Source organism: Heptranchias perlo, chromosome 26, assembly GCF_035084215.1.
Source record: "Heptranchias perlo isolate sHepPer1 chromosome 26, sHepPer1.hap1, whole genome shotgun sequence".
Taxonomy (NCBI): domain Eukaryota; kingdom Metazoa; phylum Chordata; class Chondrichthyes; order Hexanchiformes; family Hexanchidae; genus Heptranchias; species Heptranchias perlo.
This window is the reverse complement of record NC_090350.1, coordinates 6,676,244-6,694,032: the sequence shown is the minus strand read 5'-3', so window position 1 is coordinate 6,694,032 and position 17,789 is coordinate 6,676,244. Positions and strand designations below refer to the sequence as shown.

The following is a 17,789-nucleotide window of genomic DNA, read 5'->3' as shown; positions in this document are numbered from 1 at the left end:
TGTATTGTTTTGAAGTCAACAAAGTTTAAGATGGAAAGAACATGCAAAAGTCCATTGTTCTGTATTTTCTAGGATGCAATGAGACAAATACGTGAAGGAGTGGGAAATAGAAGAGATTAAAACACTGCTGGGTTCTCTGGGAGGGTGCACTATGTCTCAGTCAAGCCATGACAACTTCATTGAGAGTGCAGCGCGTTGAATAAGCTGTGTGCTTTGTCGTGCCTGAGACGTTACCTCAGATGCCTATGGAAGTCTGTAGAAGGGTGAAGCATAGCTGGTTATCAGGGTTCAGGGTGCCAAAGGACGGGTGTCTATGCCAGTGCAAAGGGTACAAAGGTATTCAGCATGCCTTCTCATACCTCATTTGATAGGAGGATACTCATGCTCAGAGACGTTTGGTAAGGCTTAGGCGGGATCATGGGATTGTTACTTCAAACAATGCGGGGGGTCTAGAAGGAATACTGCCCTGGTAAGAAGGGTTAACACATTTGCCAAGTGGCCTAAATGCCAACATCTTCCACTACTTCTGAGAGAGAACCGTTACAGGTACATTCTGAACGCATTAAATTGAAGCAAATGCACAATATTCTTCAGAGAAAAGCCGAAGGAATTGTATGTGGCTGGGCCTCCTCGACAACAACTGGGAGATGTCTATCCCAGTGAGGAAACCTGATAGCAGTGATGACAGGGTGCAGAAAGATATCTACCTTTCAATCCACTCCCGGGATACTTTATCCCACAGTCTGAATCTCATGGCTTTTCTTGACTATCCATTTGACTGTTTAAGCCAAACTGTTGCCAAATTCTTCCTATTTTGGTGGGTTTAAGTTGTTATCTTGTGCACGCAGTGCTATCAGGAACAGGAAGGTTTGTCTTCAAACTGCGGTAGTGTAAGGTTCTCCCTCTATTGCACGATATCCCCCTGTACATATGAAAGCAATTTCCCCAGATACTTGAATGAGCTTGCATGTATTTTCAGAGGTTACTTATACTTCCAAGGTCAATGAAAATAAATAAAATAACAGAGACTAGCGATAGCAGCGGTTGGTTGAATTGCACGTAGAGTATTTACAGCCAGCTCTTGGTGTTCTGATGATATGCACTCGTTCTTGTCCTGTCGGCGGAGACCTTTAATGACAGGCTGGGCCTGTGCCACTGTCCAGTGAGGACTGAGAGAGGCGGCGAGTGAGAGGAGCCACTGTCGAGTCCACAAGAGACGAAGTCGGGAAGAGCTTGTACCAGCCAGTAACCAGGGTTGATAGGTCGAGCTCCTCCAGTAGGATCTGCGCCATTCCCATGAAATACTTGTGGTCCATCCGACCATAATCCCCCCACACTATGACCTGGAATTACACCAAGAGCAACACTTTAATCAGCAGAATAAGACAGGAGGATCTCTTCTTTAAAGGGTTTGGGAGTTTAGTCCTGAGAATTTAATGCTCAATAAGGCAAGGAATATCAGTGATGGGAAAAGAACATATTCCCATATCAGGTATCCAGTGTCCCATCAAACACTCCCAGGGCAGGTACAGCACGGGTTAGATACAGAGTAAAGCTCCCTCTACACTGTCCCATCAAACACTCCCAGGGCAGGTACAGCACGGGTTAGATACAGAATAAAGCTCCCTCTACACTGTCCCATCAAACACTCCCAGGGCAGGTACAGGGTTAGATACAGAGTAAAGCTCCCTCTACACTGTCCCATCAAACACTCCCAGGGCAGGTACAGCACGGGTTAGATACAGAGTAAAGCTCCCTCTACACTGTCCCATCAAACTCTCCCAGGGCAGGTACAGCACGGGTTAGATACAGAGTAAAGCTCCCTCTACACTGTCCCATCAAACACTCCCAGGGCAGGTACAGCACGGGTTAGATACAGAGTAAAGCTCCCTCTACACTGACCCATCAAACACTCCCAGGGCAGGTACAGCACGGGTTAGATACAGAGTAAAGCTCCCTCTACACTGTCCCATCAAACACTCCCAGGGCAGGTACAGGGTTAGATACAGAGTAAAGCTCCCTCTACACTGTCCCATCAAACTCTCCCAGGGCAGGTACAGCACGGGTTAGATACAGAGTAAAGCTCCCTCTACACTGACCCATCAAACACTCCCAGGGCAGGTACAGCACGGGTTAGATACAGAGTAAAGCTACCTCTACACTGTCCCATCAAACACTCCCAGGGCAGGTACAGGGTTAGATACAGAGTAAAGCTCCCTCTACACTGTCCCATCAAACTCTCCCAGGGCAGGTACAGCACGGGTTAGATACAGAGTAAAGCTCCCTCTACACTGACCCATCAAACACTCCCAGGGCAGGTACAGCACGGGTTAGATACAGAGTAAAGCTCCCTCTACACTGTCCCATCAAACACTCCCAGGGCAGGTACAGGGTTAGATACAGAGTAAAGCTCCCTCTACACTGTCCCATCAAACACTCCCAGGGGCAGGTACAGCACGGATTAGATACAGAGTAAAGCTCCCTCTACACTGTCCCATCAAACACTCCCAGGGCAGGTACAGGGTTAGATACAGAGTAAAGCTCCCTCTACACTGTCCCATCAAACTCTCCCAGGGCAGGTACAGCACGGGTTAGATACAGAGTAAAGCTCCCTCTACACTGTCCCATCAAACACTCCCAGGGCAGGTACAGGGTTAGATACAGAGTAAAGCTCCCTCTACACTGTCCCATCAAACACTCCCAGGGGCAGGTACAGCACGGATTAGATACAGAGTAAAGCTCCCTCTACACTGTCCCATCAAACACTCCCAGGGCAGGTACAGGGTTAGATACAGAGTAAAGCTCCCTCTACACTGTCCCATCAAACTCTCCCAGGGCAGGTACAGCACGGGTTAGATACAGAGTAAAGCTCCCTCTACACTGTCCCATCAAACACTCCCAGGGCAGGTACAGGGTTAGATACAGAGTAAAGCTCCCTCTACACTGTCCCATCAAACACTCCCAGGGCAGGTACAGGGTTAGATACAGAGTAAAGCTCCCTCTACACTGTCCCATCAAACACTCCCAGGGGCAGGTACAGCACGGATTAGATACAGAGTAAAGCTCCCTCTACACTGTCCCATCAAACACTCCCAGGGCAGGTACAGGGTTAGATACAGAGTAAAGCTCCCTCTACACTGTCCCATCAAACTCTCCCAGGGCAGGTACAGCACGGGTTAGATACAGAGTAAAGCTCTATCTACACTGTCCCATCAAACACTCCCAGGGCAGGTACAGCACGGGTTAGATACAGAGTAAAGCTCCCTCTACACTGTCCCATCAAACTCTCCCAGGGCAGGTACAGCACGGGTTAGATACAGAGTAAAGCTCCCTCTACACTGTCCCATCAAACACTCCCAGGGCAGGTACAGCACGGGTTAGATACAGAGTAAAGCTCCCTCTACACTGTCCCATCAAACACTCCCAGGGCAGGTACAGCACGGGTTAGATACAGAGTAAAGCTCCCTCTACACTGTCCCATCAAACACTCCCAGGGCAGGTACAGCACGGGTTAGATACAGAGTAAAGCTCCCTCTACACTGTCCCATCAAACACTCCCAGGGCAGGTACAGCACGGGTTAGATACAGAGTAAAGCTCCCTCTACACTGTCCCATCAAACACTCCCAGGGCAGGTACAGGGTTAGATACAGAGTAAAGCTCCCTCTACACTGTCCCATCAAACACTCCCAGGGGCAGGTACAGCACGGATTAGATACAGAGTAAAGCTCCCTCTACACTGTCCCATCAAACACTCCCAGGGCAGGTACAGGGTTAGATACAGAGTAAAGCTCCCTCTACACTGTCCCATCAAACTCTCCCAGGGCAGGTACAGCACGGGTTAGATACAGAGTAAAGCTCCCTCTACACTGTCCCATCAAACACTCCCAGGGCAGGTACAGGGTTAGATACAGAGTAAAGCTCCCTCTACACTGTCCCATCAAACACTCCCAGGGCAGGTACAGGGTTAGATACAGAGTAAAGCTCCCTCTACACTGTCCCATCAAACACTCCCAGGGGCAGGTACAGCACGGATTAGATACAGAGTAAAGCTCCCTCTACACTGTCCCATCAAACACTCCCAGGGCAGGTACAGGGTTAGATACAGAGTAAAGCTCCCTCTACACTGTCCCATCAAACTCTCCCAGGGCAGGTACAGCACGGGTTAGATACAGAGTAAAGCTCCCTCTACACTGTCCCATCAAACACTCCCAGGGCAGGTACAGCACGGGTTAGATACAGAGTAAAGCTCCCTCTACACTGTCCCATCAAACATTCCCAGGGCAGGTACAGCACGGATTAGATACAGAGTAAAGCTCCCTCTACACTGTCCCATCAAACACTCCCAGGGCAGGTACAGCACGGATTAGATACAGAGTAAAGCTCCCTCCACACTGTCCCATCAAACTCTCCCAGGGCAGGTACAGCACGGGTTAGATACAGAGTAAAGCTCCCTCTACACTGTCCCATCAAACAATCCCAGGGCAGGTACAGCACGGATTAGATACAGAGTAAAGCTCCCTCTACACTGTCCCATCAAACACTCCCAGGGCAGGTACAGCACGGATTAGATACAGAGTAAAGCTCCCTCTACACTGTCCCATCAAACTCTCCCAGGGCAGGTACAGCACGGATTAGATACAGAGTAAAGCTCCCTCTACACTGTCCCATCAAACATTCCCAGGGCAGGTACAGCACGGGTTAGATACAGAGTAAAGCTCCCTCTACACTGTCCCATCAAACTCTCCCAGGGCAGGTACAGCACGGGTTAGATACAGAGTAAAGCTCCCTCTACACTGACCCATCAAACTCTCCCAGGGCAGGTACAGCACGGGTTAGATACAGAGTAAAGCTCCCTCTACACTGTCCCATCAAACTCTCCCAGGGCAGGTACAGCACGGGTTAGATACAGAGTAAAGCTCCCTCTACACTGTCCCATCAAACATTACCAGGGCAGGTACAGCACGGATTAGATACAGAGTAAAGCTCCCTCTACACTGTCCCATCAAACACTCCCAGGGCACGTACAGCACGGATTAGATACAGAGTAAAGCTCCCTCTACACTGTCCCATCAAACTCTCCCAGGGCAGGTACAGCACGGATTAGATACAGAGTAAAGCTCCCTCCACACTGTCCCATCAAACATTCCCAGGGCAGGTACAGCACGGGTTAGATACAGAGTAAAGCTCCCTCTACACTGTCCCATCAAACTCTCCCAGGGCAGGTACAGCACGGGTTAGATACAGAGTAAAGCTCCCTCTACACTGTCCCATCAAACACTCCCAGGGCAGGTACAGCACGGGTTAGATACAGAGTAAAGCTCCCTCTACACTGTCCCATCAAACTCTCCCAGGGCAGGTACAGCACGCGTTAGATACAGAGTAAAGCTCCCTGGTTTTCCTCTCCCTAGTCCAGAGGCACTGTGGCCAATTGTAGCCGCCCTATGGCCCCCAGGGAAGGATCAGCTAACTGAGCAGAGGCCGAGAATTGAACCTGGGATCTTCCTGGGCAGGGAGACGAGGCCAGAGACTGTGCCCATACACCAGGAGAGCAGAGTCTGTGCGACTCTGACAAACACAGGGACACTCAGACTGCTCAGGAAGGTCAAACAAAACCCCTTTGCCCCCGGGCCTGTGGATCCTGGAGGGGAGGAGGGGCAGTGCCTGCAAACCTGTACCACCGTGAACTTGGTGCAAAGAACCTCCCTCTATTCGAGATAAATATCCAATCGGACAATTGGATCCTTGCTTCTGATTGGCTAGGCAGATTTAAATTGTGCCCAATCAGAGTCTTAACACAGCTCTTGAAAGACTCTGGAGTGGGTGATTACCTCGTTGCCCCTCCCTCCTTAACTGACATCACTGATGTCCTGTACCGCACAAGGTCAAAGGGTGCTGGCAGGGTAAGAGAGGTCAACGGCTCGCACTGCCAGCATGGCTGGTTAGTCTGCCATGTTTATTATGGGCACGGACTAGCTGAGATCTGGGGGTAATTTGGACATTGCTGACCAGTACTACACTGCCCCAGGGCCTTGGTCAGAGCAGCACAGTAACAGATTACATGCACAGCACTGTCACTCAGCTACTGAATCTGTTCTGCAGTTTAGATGGGGCACTGAGAGAGTTTTAAACTAGAAGGGACAGTGATTACATTGAACGAACACATCATGTTTCAAGTTATGTCAAGTATCTGCAGTTTCTTTGCTTTTTATCTGCAGAAGTTGGAATTTGGAGTCAGTAAGAGAGGCCGAGAACACTCCCATTTCCTAATTACAAAGAATGTACAGCACAGAGACAGGCCATTCAGCCCAACAGGGTCTAGTTCAAGGCCAGTGTCAGTCAGTTCATCCACTGCTGACCTGTAAAGTGAAGTGAGGTCTATGTCAGGGCTACGTTTGTGTAATTCATAACTTTTGATGCTTCAAGGAGAAATACAATCATAGAATTATAGACTGGTTACAGCACAGAAGGAGGCCATTTGGCCCATCGAGCCCATGTCGGCTCTTTGTAATAGAAATTAAATGTCTTCGACTCATTCATACATTACATGTAAAATAAACCAGTTTATTGGTTTATCATTGGCCTCGTCTCACTAGTGTGTTCATCAGTCCAACATTCAGGAGGCACAAGACGAGCACATGAGACTATAGGATCGAGTACACACAACAGGGGGGCTTCCATTGTCACAGCCCCCTGGGTCAAATGATCATGTGACTAGATATTGGGCAGTAAAGGTGAACCCCTGGTCATAGGGGATGTGGGATCCACTTACAGGGGAGATTGCTGAATCTGAATCCCAGTGATTCTTTTTAATAGATTGTAAAGAGCATTTTCTAAATTAATTGTCAGGGTGTGGCCGTCGCTGGCAAGGAATTGTCCATCTCCGGTTGCCCTGGGGGGGGTGGTAGTGGGCCGGCTAATTGAACCATTGCATTCATTGTAGACACAACTGAGCGGTTTGCTAGGCTACTTCAGAGGGCAGTTAAGAATCAACTGGCGTGACATATAGGCCAGACCGGGGAAGGACGGCAGGTTTCCCTCCCTACAGTGAACCTGATGGGTTTTTACTCCAATCCGACAGCTTCACGGTCACTTTTACTGAGATCAGTTTTTTTTAAAAACTGAATTCAAATTCTCAAACTGCCATGGTGGGATTTGAACTCACATTCTCTGGATTACTAGTCCAGTATGATGACCATTACACTACTGTACCTACTAGTCCAGTACAATGACCGTTACACAACTGTACCCTACTAGTCCAGTATGATGACCGTTACACCACTGTACACTACTAGTCCAGTATGATGACCGTTACACAACTGTACCCTACTAGTCCAGCATGATGACCGTTACAGTACTGTACCTACTAGTCCAGTATGATGACCGTTACACTACTGTACACTACTAGTCCAGTATGATGACCATTACACCACTGTACCCTACTAGTCCAGTATGATGACTGTTACACAACTGTACCCCACTTGTCCAGTATGATGACCGTTGCACTACTGTACCCTACCAGTCCAGTATGATGACCATTACACCACTGTACACAACTAGTCCAGTATGATGACCGTTACACAACTGTACCCTACTAGTCCAGCATGATGACCGTTACAGTACTGTACCGACTAGTCCAGTATGATGACCGTTGCACTACTGTACCTACTAGTCCAGTATGATGACCGTTGCACTACTGTACCCTACTAGTCCAGTGTGATCACTGTTGCACTACTGTACCCTATTTGTCCAGTATGATGACGGTTGCACTACTGTACCTACTAGTCCAGTATGATCACCATTGCACGACTGTACCTACTAGTCCAGTATGATGACCATTGCACTACTGTACCTACTAGTCCAGTATGATGCCCATTGCACTACTGTACCTACTAGTCCAGTATGATGCCCATTGCACTACTGTACCTACTAGTCCAGTATGATGACCGTTGCACTACTGTACCCCACTAGTCCGGTATGATCACCGTTGCACTACTGTATCCTACTAGTCCAGTATGATGACTGTTGCACTACTGTACCTACTAGTCCAGTATGATGCATGTTGCACTACTGTACCAAGTAGTCCAGTATGATGCCCGTTTCACTACTGTACCTACTAGTCCAGTATGATGCCCGTTGCACTACTGTACCAAGTAGTCCAGTATGATGACCGTTGCACTACTGTACCTACTAGTCCAGTATAATGACCGTTGCACTACTGTACTTACTAGTCCAGTATGATGACCGTTGCACTACTGTACCTACTAGTCCAGTATGATGACCGTTGCACTACTGTGCCTACTAGTCCAGTATGATGCCCATTGCACTACTGTACCATCTGGTCCAGTATGATGACTGTTGCACTACTGTACCTACTAGTCCAGTATGATGACCGTTGCACTACTGTACTTACTAGTCCAGTATGATGACCGTTGCACTACTGTACCTACTAGTCCAGTATGATGACCGTTGCACTACTGTACCGACTAGTCCAGTACGATGACCGTTGCACTACTGTACCATCTGGTCCAGTATGATGACCGTTGCACTACTGTACCTACTAGTCCAGTATGATGCCTGTTGCACTACTGTACCAAGTAGTCCAGTATGATGCCCGTTTCACTACTGTACCTACTAGTCCAGTATGATGCCCGTTGCACTACTGTACCAAGTAGTCCAGTATGATGACCGTTGCACTACTGTACCTACTAGTCCAGTATGATGACCGTTGCACTACTGTACTTACTAGTCCAGTATGATGACCGTTGCACTACTGTACCTACTAGTCCAGTATGATGACCGTTGCACTACTGTGCCTACTAGTCCAGTATGATGCCCGTTGCACTACTGTACCATCTGGTCCAGTATGATGACCGTTGCACTACTGTACCTACTAGTCCAGTATGATGACCGTTGCACTACTGTACTTACTAGTCCAGTATGATGACCGTTGCACTACTGTACCTACTAGTCCAGTATGATGACCGTTGCACTACTGTACCTACTAGTCCAGTACGATGACCGTTGCACTACTGTACCATCTGGTCCAGTATGATGACCGTTGCACTACTGTACCTACTAGTCCAGTATGATGACCATTACACTACTGTACCTACTAGTCCAGTACGATGACCGTTACACAACTGTACCCTACTAGTCCAGTATGATGACCGTTACACCACTGTACACTACTAGTCCAGTATGATGACCGTTACACAACTGTACCCTACTAGTCCAGTATGATGACCATTACACCACTGTACCCTACTAGTCCAGTATGATGACTGTTACACAACTGTACCCCACTTGACCAGTATGATGACCGTTGCACTACTGTACCCTACTAGTCCAGTATGATGACCATTACACCACTGTACACAACTAGTCCAGTATGATGACCGTTAAACAACTGTACGCTACTAGTCCAGCATGATGACCGTTGCACTACTGTACCTACTAGTCCAGTATGATGACCGTTGCACTACTGTACCTACTAGTCCAGTACGATGACCGTTGCACTACTGTACCATCTGGTCCAGTATGATGACCGTTGCACTACTGTACCTACTAGTCCAGTATGATGACCATTACACTACTGTACCTACTAGTCCAGTACGATGACCGTTACACAACTGTACCCTACTAGTCCAGTATGATGACCGTTACACCACTGTACCCTACTAGTCCAGTATGATGACCGTTACACAACTGTACCCTACTAGTCCAGTATGATGACCATTACACCACTGTACCCTACTAGTCCAGTGTGATCACTGTTGCACTACTGTACCCTATTTGTCCAGTATGATGACGGTTGCACTACTGTACCTACTAGTCCAGTATGATCACCGTTGCACGACTGTACCTACTAGTCCAGTATGATGACCATTGCACTACTGTACCTACTAGTCCAGTATGATGCCCATTGCACTACTGTACCTACTAGTCCAGTATGATGACCATTGCACTACTGTACCCCACTAGTCCGGTATGATCACCGTTGCACTACTGTATCCTACTAGTCCAGTATGATGACTGTTGCACTACTGTACCTACTAGTCCAGTATGATGCCTGTTGCACTACTGTACCAAGTAGTCCAGTATGATGCCCGTTTCACTACTGTACCTACTAGTCCAGTATGATGCCCGTTGCACTACTGTACCAAGTAGTCCAGTATGATGACCGTTGCACTACTGTACCTACTAGTCCAGTATGATGACCGTTGCACTACTGTACCCTATTAGTCCAGTTTGATGACTGTTGCACTACTGTACCTACCAGTCCAGTATGATCACTGTTGCACTACTGTACCCTACTAGTCCAGTATGATCACTGTTGCACTACTGTACCCTATTAGTCCAGTATGATGCCTGTTGCACTACTGTACCTACTAGTCCAGTACTATGACCGTTGCACTACTGTACCTACCAGTCCAGTACGATGACCTTTGCACTACTGTACCCTACTAGTCCAGTATGATGACCGTTGCACTACTGTACCCTACTAGTCCAGTATGATGACCGTTGCACTACTGTACCCTACTAGTCCAGTATGATGACCGTTACACTACTGTACCCTACTAGTCCAGTATGATGACCGTTATACTACTGTACCTACTAGTCCAGTATGATGACCATTACACCAATGTACCCTACTCGTCCAGTATGATGACTGTTACACAACTGTACCCCACTTGTCCAGTATGATGACCGTTGCACTACTGTACCCTACCAGTCCAGTATGATGACCATTACACCACTGTACACAACTAGTCCAGTATGATGACCGTTACACAACTGTACCCTACTAGTCCAGCATGATGACCGTTACAGTACTGTACCGACTAGTCCAGTATGATCACCATTGCACGACTGTACCTACTAGTCCAGTATGATGACCATTGCACTACTGTACCTACTAGTCCAGTATGATGCCCATTGCACTACTGTACCTACTAGTCCAGTATGATGCCCATTGCACTACTGTACCTACTAGTCCAGTATGATGACCGTTGCACTACTGTACCCCACTAGTCCGGTATGATCACCGTTGCACTACTGTATCCTACTAGTCCAGTATGATGACTGTTGCACTACTGTACCTACTAGTCCAGTATGATGCCTGTTGCACTACTGTACCAAGTAGTCCAGTATGATGCCCGTTTCACTACTGTACCTACTAGTCCAGTATGATGCCCGTTGCACTACTGTACCAAGTAGTCCAGTATGATGACCGTTGCACTACTGTACCTACTAGTCCAGTATAATGACCGTTGCACTACTGTACTTACTAGTCCAGTATGATGACCGTTGCACTACTGTACCTACTAGTCCAGTATGATGACCGTTGCACTACTGTGCCTACTAGTCCAGTATGATGCCCATTGCACTACTGTACCATCTGGTCCAGTATGATGACCGTTGCACTACTGTACCTACTAGTCCAGTATGATGACCGTTGCACTACTGTACTTACTAGTCCAGTATGATGACCGTTGCACTACTGTACCTACTAGTCCAGTATGATGACCGTTGCACTACTGTACCGACTAGTCCAGTACGATGACCGTTGCACTACTGTACCATCTGGTCCAGTATGATGACCGTTGCACTACTGTACCTACTAGTCCAGTATGATGACCATTACACTACTGTACCTACTAGTCCAGTACGATGACCGTTACACAACTGTACCCTACTAGTCCAGTATGATGACTGTTACACCACTGTACACTACTAGTCCAGTATGATGACCGTTACACAACTGTACCCTACTAGTCCAGTATGATGACCATTACACCACTGTACCCTACTAGTCCAGTATGATGACTGTTACACAACTGTACCCCACTTGACCAGTATGATGACCGTTGCACTACTGTACCCTACTAGTCCAGTATGATGACCATTACACCACTGTACACAACTAGTCCAGTATGATGACCGTTAAACAACTGTACGCTACTAGTCCAGCATGATGACCGTTACAGTACTGTACCGACTAGTCCAGTATGATGACCGTTGCACTACTGTACCTACTGGTCCAGTATGATGACCGTTGCACTACTGTACCCTACTAGTCCAGTGTGATCACTGTTGCACTACTGTACCCTATTTGTCCAGTATGATGACGGTTGCACTACTGTACCTACTAGTCCAGTATGATCACCGTTGCACGACTGTACCTACTAGTCCAGTATGATGACCATTGCACTACTGTACCTACTAGTCCAGTATGATGCCCATTGCACTACTGTACCTACTAGTCCAGTATGATGACCATTGCACTACTGTACCCCACTAGTCCGGTATGATCACCGTTGCACTACTGTATCCTACTAGTCCAGTATGATGACTGTTGCACTACTGTACCTACTAGTCCAGTATGATGCCTGTTGCACTACTGTACCAAGTAGTCCAGTATGATGCCCGTTTCACTACTGTACCTACTAGTCCAGTATGATGCCCGTTGCACTACTGTACCAAGTAGTCCAGTATGATGACCGTTGCACTACTGTACCTACTAGTCCAGTATGATGACCGTTGCACTACTGTACCCTATTAGTCCAGTTTGATGACTGTTGCACTACTGTACCTACTAGTCCAGTATGATCACTGTTGCACTACTGTACCCTACTAGTCCAGTATGATCACTGTTGCACTACTGTACCCTATTAGTCCAGTATGATGCCTGTTGCACTACTGTACCTACTAGTCCAGTACTATGACCGTTGCACTACTGTACCTACCAGTCCAGTACGATGACCTTTGCACTACTGTACCCTACTAGTCCAGTATGATGACCGTTGCACTACTGTACCCTACTAGTCCAGTATGATGACCGTTGCACTACTGTACCCTACTAGTCCAGTATGATGACCGTTACACTACTGTACCGACTAGTCCAGTATGATGACCGTTGCACTACTGTACCGACTAGTCCATTATGATGACCATTACACTACTGTACCTACTAGTCCAGTATGATGACCATTACACTACTGTACCTACGAGTCCAGTATGATGACCGTACACTACTGTATCTACTAGTCCAGTATGATGACCATTACATGCTTGCACACGGGTACGGTAGCATAGTGGTTATGTTACTGGTCCAGTAATCCAGAGACCTGGACTAAGATCCAGAGTTATGAGTTCAAATCCTGCCACGGCAGCCGGCGAATTTAAATTCAATTAATTAATTTTTAAAAATTCAATTAATTAAATAAAAATCTGGAATTAAAATACTAGTATCAGTAATGATGGCCATGAAACTACCGGATTGTCATAAAAACCCATCTGGTTCACTGATGTCCTTTAGGGAAGGAAACCTGCCATCCTTACCTGGTCTGGCCGAGATGTGACTCCAGACCCACAGCAATGTGGTTGATTCTTAATTGCCCTCTGAAATGGCCTAGCAAGCCACTCAGTTGTAAAATCTCGCTACGAAAAGTCATAATAAGAATAAAACCGGACGGACCACCCGGCATCGGACCACTAGGCACCGGACACGACAACGGCAAAACACCAAGCCCAGTCGACCCTGCAAGGTCCTCCTTACTAACATATGGGGACTTGTGCCAAAATTGGGAGAGCTGTCCCACAGACTAGTCAAGCAACAGCCTGACATAGCCATACTCACAGAATCATATCTTTCAGCCAACGTCCCAGACTCTTCCATTACCATCCCTGGGTATGTCCTGTCCCACCGGCAGGACAGACCCACCAGAGGTGGCGGTACAGTGATATACAGTCAGGAGGGAGTGGCCCTGGGAGTCCTCAACATTGACTCTGGACCCCATGAAATCTCATGGCATCAGGTCAAACATGGGCACGGAAACCTCCTGCTGATTACCACCTACCGTCCTCCCTCAGCTGATGAATCAGTCCTCCTCCATGTTGAGCACCACTTGGAGGAAGCACTGAGGGTAGCAAGGGCACAAAATGTACTCTGGGTGGGGGACTTCAATGTCCATCACCAAGAGTGGCTCGGTAGCACCACAGCTGGCCGAGTCCTGAAGGACATAGCTGCGAGACTGGGCCTGCGGCAGGTGGTGAGCGAACCAACACGAGGGAAAAACTTACTTGACCTCGTTCCTCACCAATCTACCTGTCGCAAATGCATCTGTCCATGACAGTATTGGTAGGAGTGACCAATACTGTCATGGACAGATGCATTTGTCCCGTCTTCGCACTGAGGACACCATCCAACGTGTTGTGTGGCACTACCACCGTGCTAAATGGGATAGATTCAGAATGGATCTAGCAGCTCATCCATGAGGCGCTGTGGGCCATCAGCAGCAGAATTGTATTCCAGCGCAATCTGTAACCTCATGGCCCGGCATATTCCTCACTCTACCATTACCAACAAGCCAGGGGATCAACCCTGGTTCAATGAGGAGTGTAGAAGAGCATGCCAGGAGCAGCACCAGGTGTACCTAATAAATGAGGTGCCAACCTGGTGAAGCTACAACTCAGGACTACATGCATGCTAAACAGCGGAAGCAACATGCTATAGACAGAGCTAAGCGATTCCACAACCAACGGATCAGATCAAAGCTCTGCAGTCCTGCCACATCCAGTCGTGAATGGTGGTGGACAATTAAACAACTAACGGGAGGAGGAGGCTCTGCAAACATCCCCATTCTCAATGATGGCGGAGTCCAGCACGTGAGTGCAAAAGACAAGGCTGAAGCGTTTGCAACCATATTCAGCCAGAAGTGCCGAGTGGATGATCCATCTCAGCCTCCTCCCGATATCCCCACCATCACGAAAGCCAGTCTTCGGCCAATTCGATTCACTCCACGTGATATCAAGAAACGGCTGAGTGCACTGGATACAGCAAAGGCTATGGGCCCCGACAACATCCCAGCTGTAGTGCTGAAGACTTGTGCTCCAGAACTAGCTGCGCCTCTAGCCAAGCTGGTCCAGTACAGCTACAACACTAGCATCTACCCGACAATGTGGAAAATTGCCCAGGTATGTCCTGTCCACAAAAAGCAGGACAAATCCAATCCAGCCAATTACCGCCCCATCAGTCTACTCTCAATCATCAGCAAAGTGATGGAAGGTGTCGTCGACAGTGCTATCAAGCGGCACTTACTCACCAATAACCTGCTCACCGATGCTCAGTTTGGGTTCCGCCAGGACCACTCGGCTCCAGACCTCATTACAGCCTTGGTCCAAACATGGACAAAAGAGCTGAATTCCAGAGGTGAGGTGAGAGTGACTGCCCTTGACATCAAGGCAGCATTTGACCGAGTGTGGCACCAAGGAGCCCTAGTAAAATTGAAGTCAATGGGAATCAGGGGGAAAACTCTCCAGTGGCTGGAGTCATACCTAGCACAAAGGAAGATGGTAGTGGTTGTTGGAGGCCAATCATCTCAGCCCCAGGGCATTGCTGCAGGAGTTCCTCAGGGCAGTGTCCTAGGCCCAACCATCTTCAGCTGCTTCATCAATGACCTTCCCTCCATCATAAGGTCAGAAATGGGGATGTTCGCTGATGACTGCACAGTGTTCAGTTCCATTCGCAACCCCTCAGATAATGAAGCAGTCCGAGCCCGCATGCAGCAAGACCTGGACAACATCCAGGCTTGGGCTCATAAGTGGCACGTAACATTCGCGCCAGATAAGTGCCAGGCAATGACCATCTCCAACAAGAGAGAGTCTAACCACCTCCCCTTGACATTCAACGACATTACCATCGCCGAATCCCCCACCATCAATATCCTGGGGGTCACCATTGATCAGAAACTTAACTGGACCAGCCATATAAATACTGTGGCTACGAGAGCAGGTCAGAGGCTGGGTATTCTGCGGCGAGTGATTCACCTCCTGACTCCCCAAAGCCTTTCCACCATCTACAAGGCACAAGTCAGGGGTGTGATGGGATACTCTCCACTTGCCTGGATGAGTGCAGCTCCAACAACATTCAAGAAGCTCGACACCATCCAAGATAAAGCAGCCCGCTTGATTGGCACCCCCATCCACCACGCTAAACATTCACTCCCTTCACCACCGGCGCACTGTGGCTGCAGTGTGCACCATCCACAGGATGCACTGCAGCAACTCCCAAACCCGCGACCTCTACCACCTAGAAGGACAAGAGCAGCAGGCGCATGGGAACAACACCACCTGCACGTTCCCCTCCAAGTCACACACCATCCCAACTTGGAAATATATCGCCATTCCTTCATCGTCACTGGGTCAAAATCCTGGAACTCCCTTCCTAACAGCACTGTGGGAGAACCTTCACCACACGGACTGCAGCGGTTCAAGAAGGCGGCTCACCACCACCATCTCGAGGGCAATTAGGGATGGGCAATAAATGCTGGCCTCGCCAGCGACGCCCACATCCCGTGAACGAATAAAAAAAATAAATTACACTACTGTACCTACTAGTCCAGTATGATGACCGTTACACTACTGTACCTACTAGTCCAGTATGATGACCGTTGCACTACTATACCTACTAGTCCAGTATGATGACCATTACACTACTGTACCTACCAGTACTACTGTACCTACTAGTCCAGTATGATGACCGTTACACTACTGTACCCTACTAGTCCAGTATGATGACCATTACTCTACTGTACCTACTAGTCCAGTATGATGACCGTTGCACTACTATACCTACTAATCCAGTATGATGACCGTTACACTACTGTACCTACTAGTCCAGTATGATGACCGTTATACTACTGTACCTACTAGTCCAGTATGATGACCGTTATACTACTGTACCCTACTAGTCCAGTATGATGACCGTTACACTACTGTACCCTACTAGTCCAGTATGATGACCGTTACACTACTGTACCCTACTAGTCCAGTATGATGACCATTACACTACTGTACCCTACTAGTCCAGTATGATGACCGTTACACTACTGTACCTACTAGTCCAGTATGATGACCGTTGCACTACTGTACCCTACTAGTCCAGTATGATGACCGTTATACTACTGTACCTACTAGTCCAGTATGATGACCATTACACTACTGTACCTACGAGTCCAGTATGATGACCGTTACACTACTGTACCTACTAGTCCAGTATGATGACCGTTGCACTACTATACCTACTAGTCCAGTATGATGACCGTTATACTACTGTACCTACTAGTCCAGTATGATGACCGTTGCACTACTGTACCTACTAGTCCAGTATGATGACTGTTACACTACTGTACCTACTAGTCCAGTATGATGACAGTTGCACTACTGTACCTACTAGTCCAGTATGATGACCGTTGCACTACTGTACCTACTAGTCCAGTATGATCACTGTTACACCACTGTACCCTATTAGTCCAGTATGATGACTGTTGAACTACTGTACCTACTAGTCCAGTATGATCACCGTTACACTACTGTACCCTACTAGTCCAGTATGATGACCATTGCACTACTGTACCTACTAGTCCAGTCTGATCACTGTTGCACTACTGTACCCTACTAGTCCAGTATGATGACTGTTGCACTACTGTACCTGCTAGTCCAGTATGATCACCATTGCACTACTGTACCTACTAGTCCAGTATGATGCCCATTACACTACCGTACCTACTAGTCGAGTATGATGCCTGTTGCACTACTGTACCTCCTAGTCCAGTATGATGACCGTTGCACTACTGTACCCCACTAGTCCGGTATGATCACCGTTGCACTACTGTACCCTACTAGTCCAGTATGATGACCGTTGCACTACTGTACCCCACTAGTCCGGTATGATCACCGTTGCACTACTGTACCTACTAGTCCAGTATGATGACCGTTGCACTACTGT

At 48.0% G+C, this 17,789-nt stretch overlaps 1 protein-coding gene across 1 annotated transcript in view; it reads right to left on the bottom strand.

Moving 5' to 3' along the window:
* Positions 1 to 1,130: 1,130 nt before the first annotated feature.
* Positions 1,131 to 17,789, bottom strand: part of rims3 (regulating synaptic membrane exocytosis 3) — a 394,004-nt gene continuing 377,345 nt past the window's right edge. Inside the window, exon 7 of the mRNA XM_068006367.1 lies at positions 1,131 to 1,343. Coding sequence (XP_067862468.1) covers positions 1,131 to 1,343 — 213 coding nt within the window. The remainder of the gene's footprint in view (positions 1,344 to 17,789) is intronic.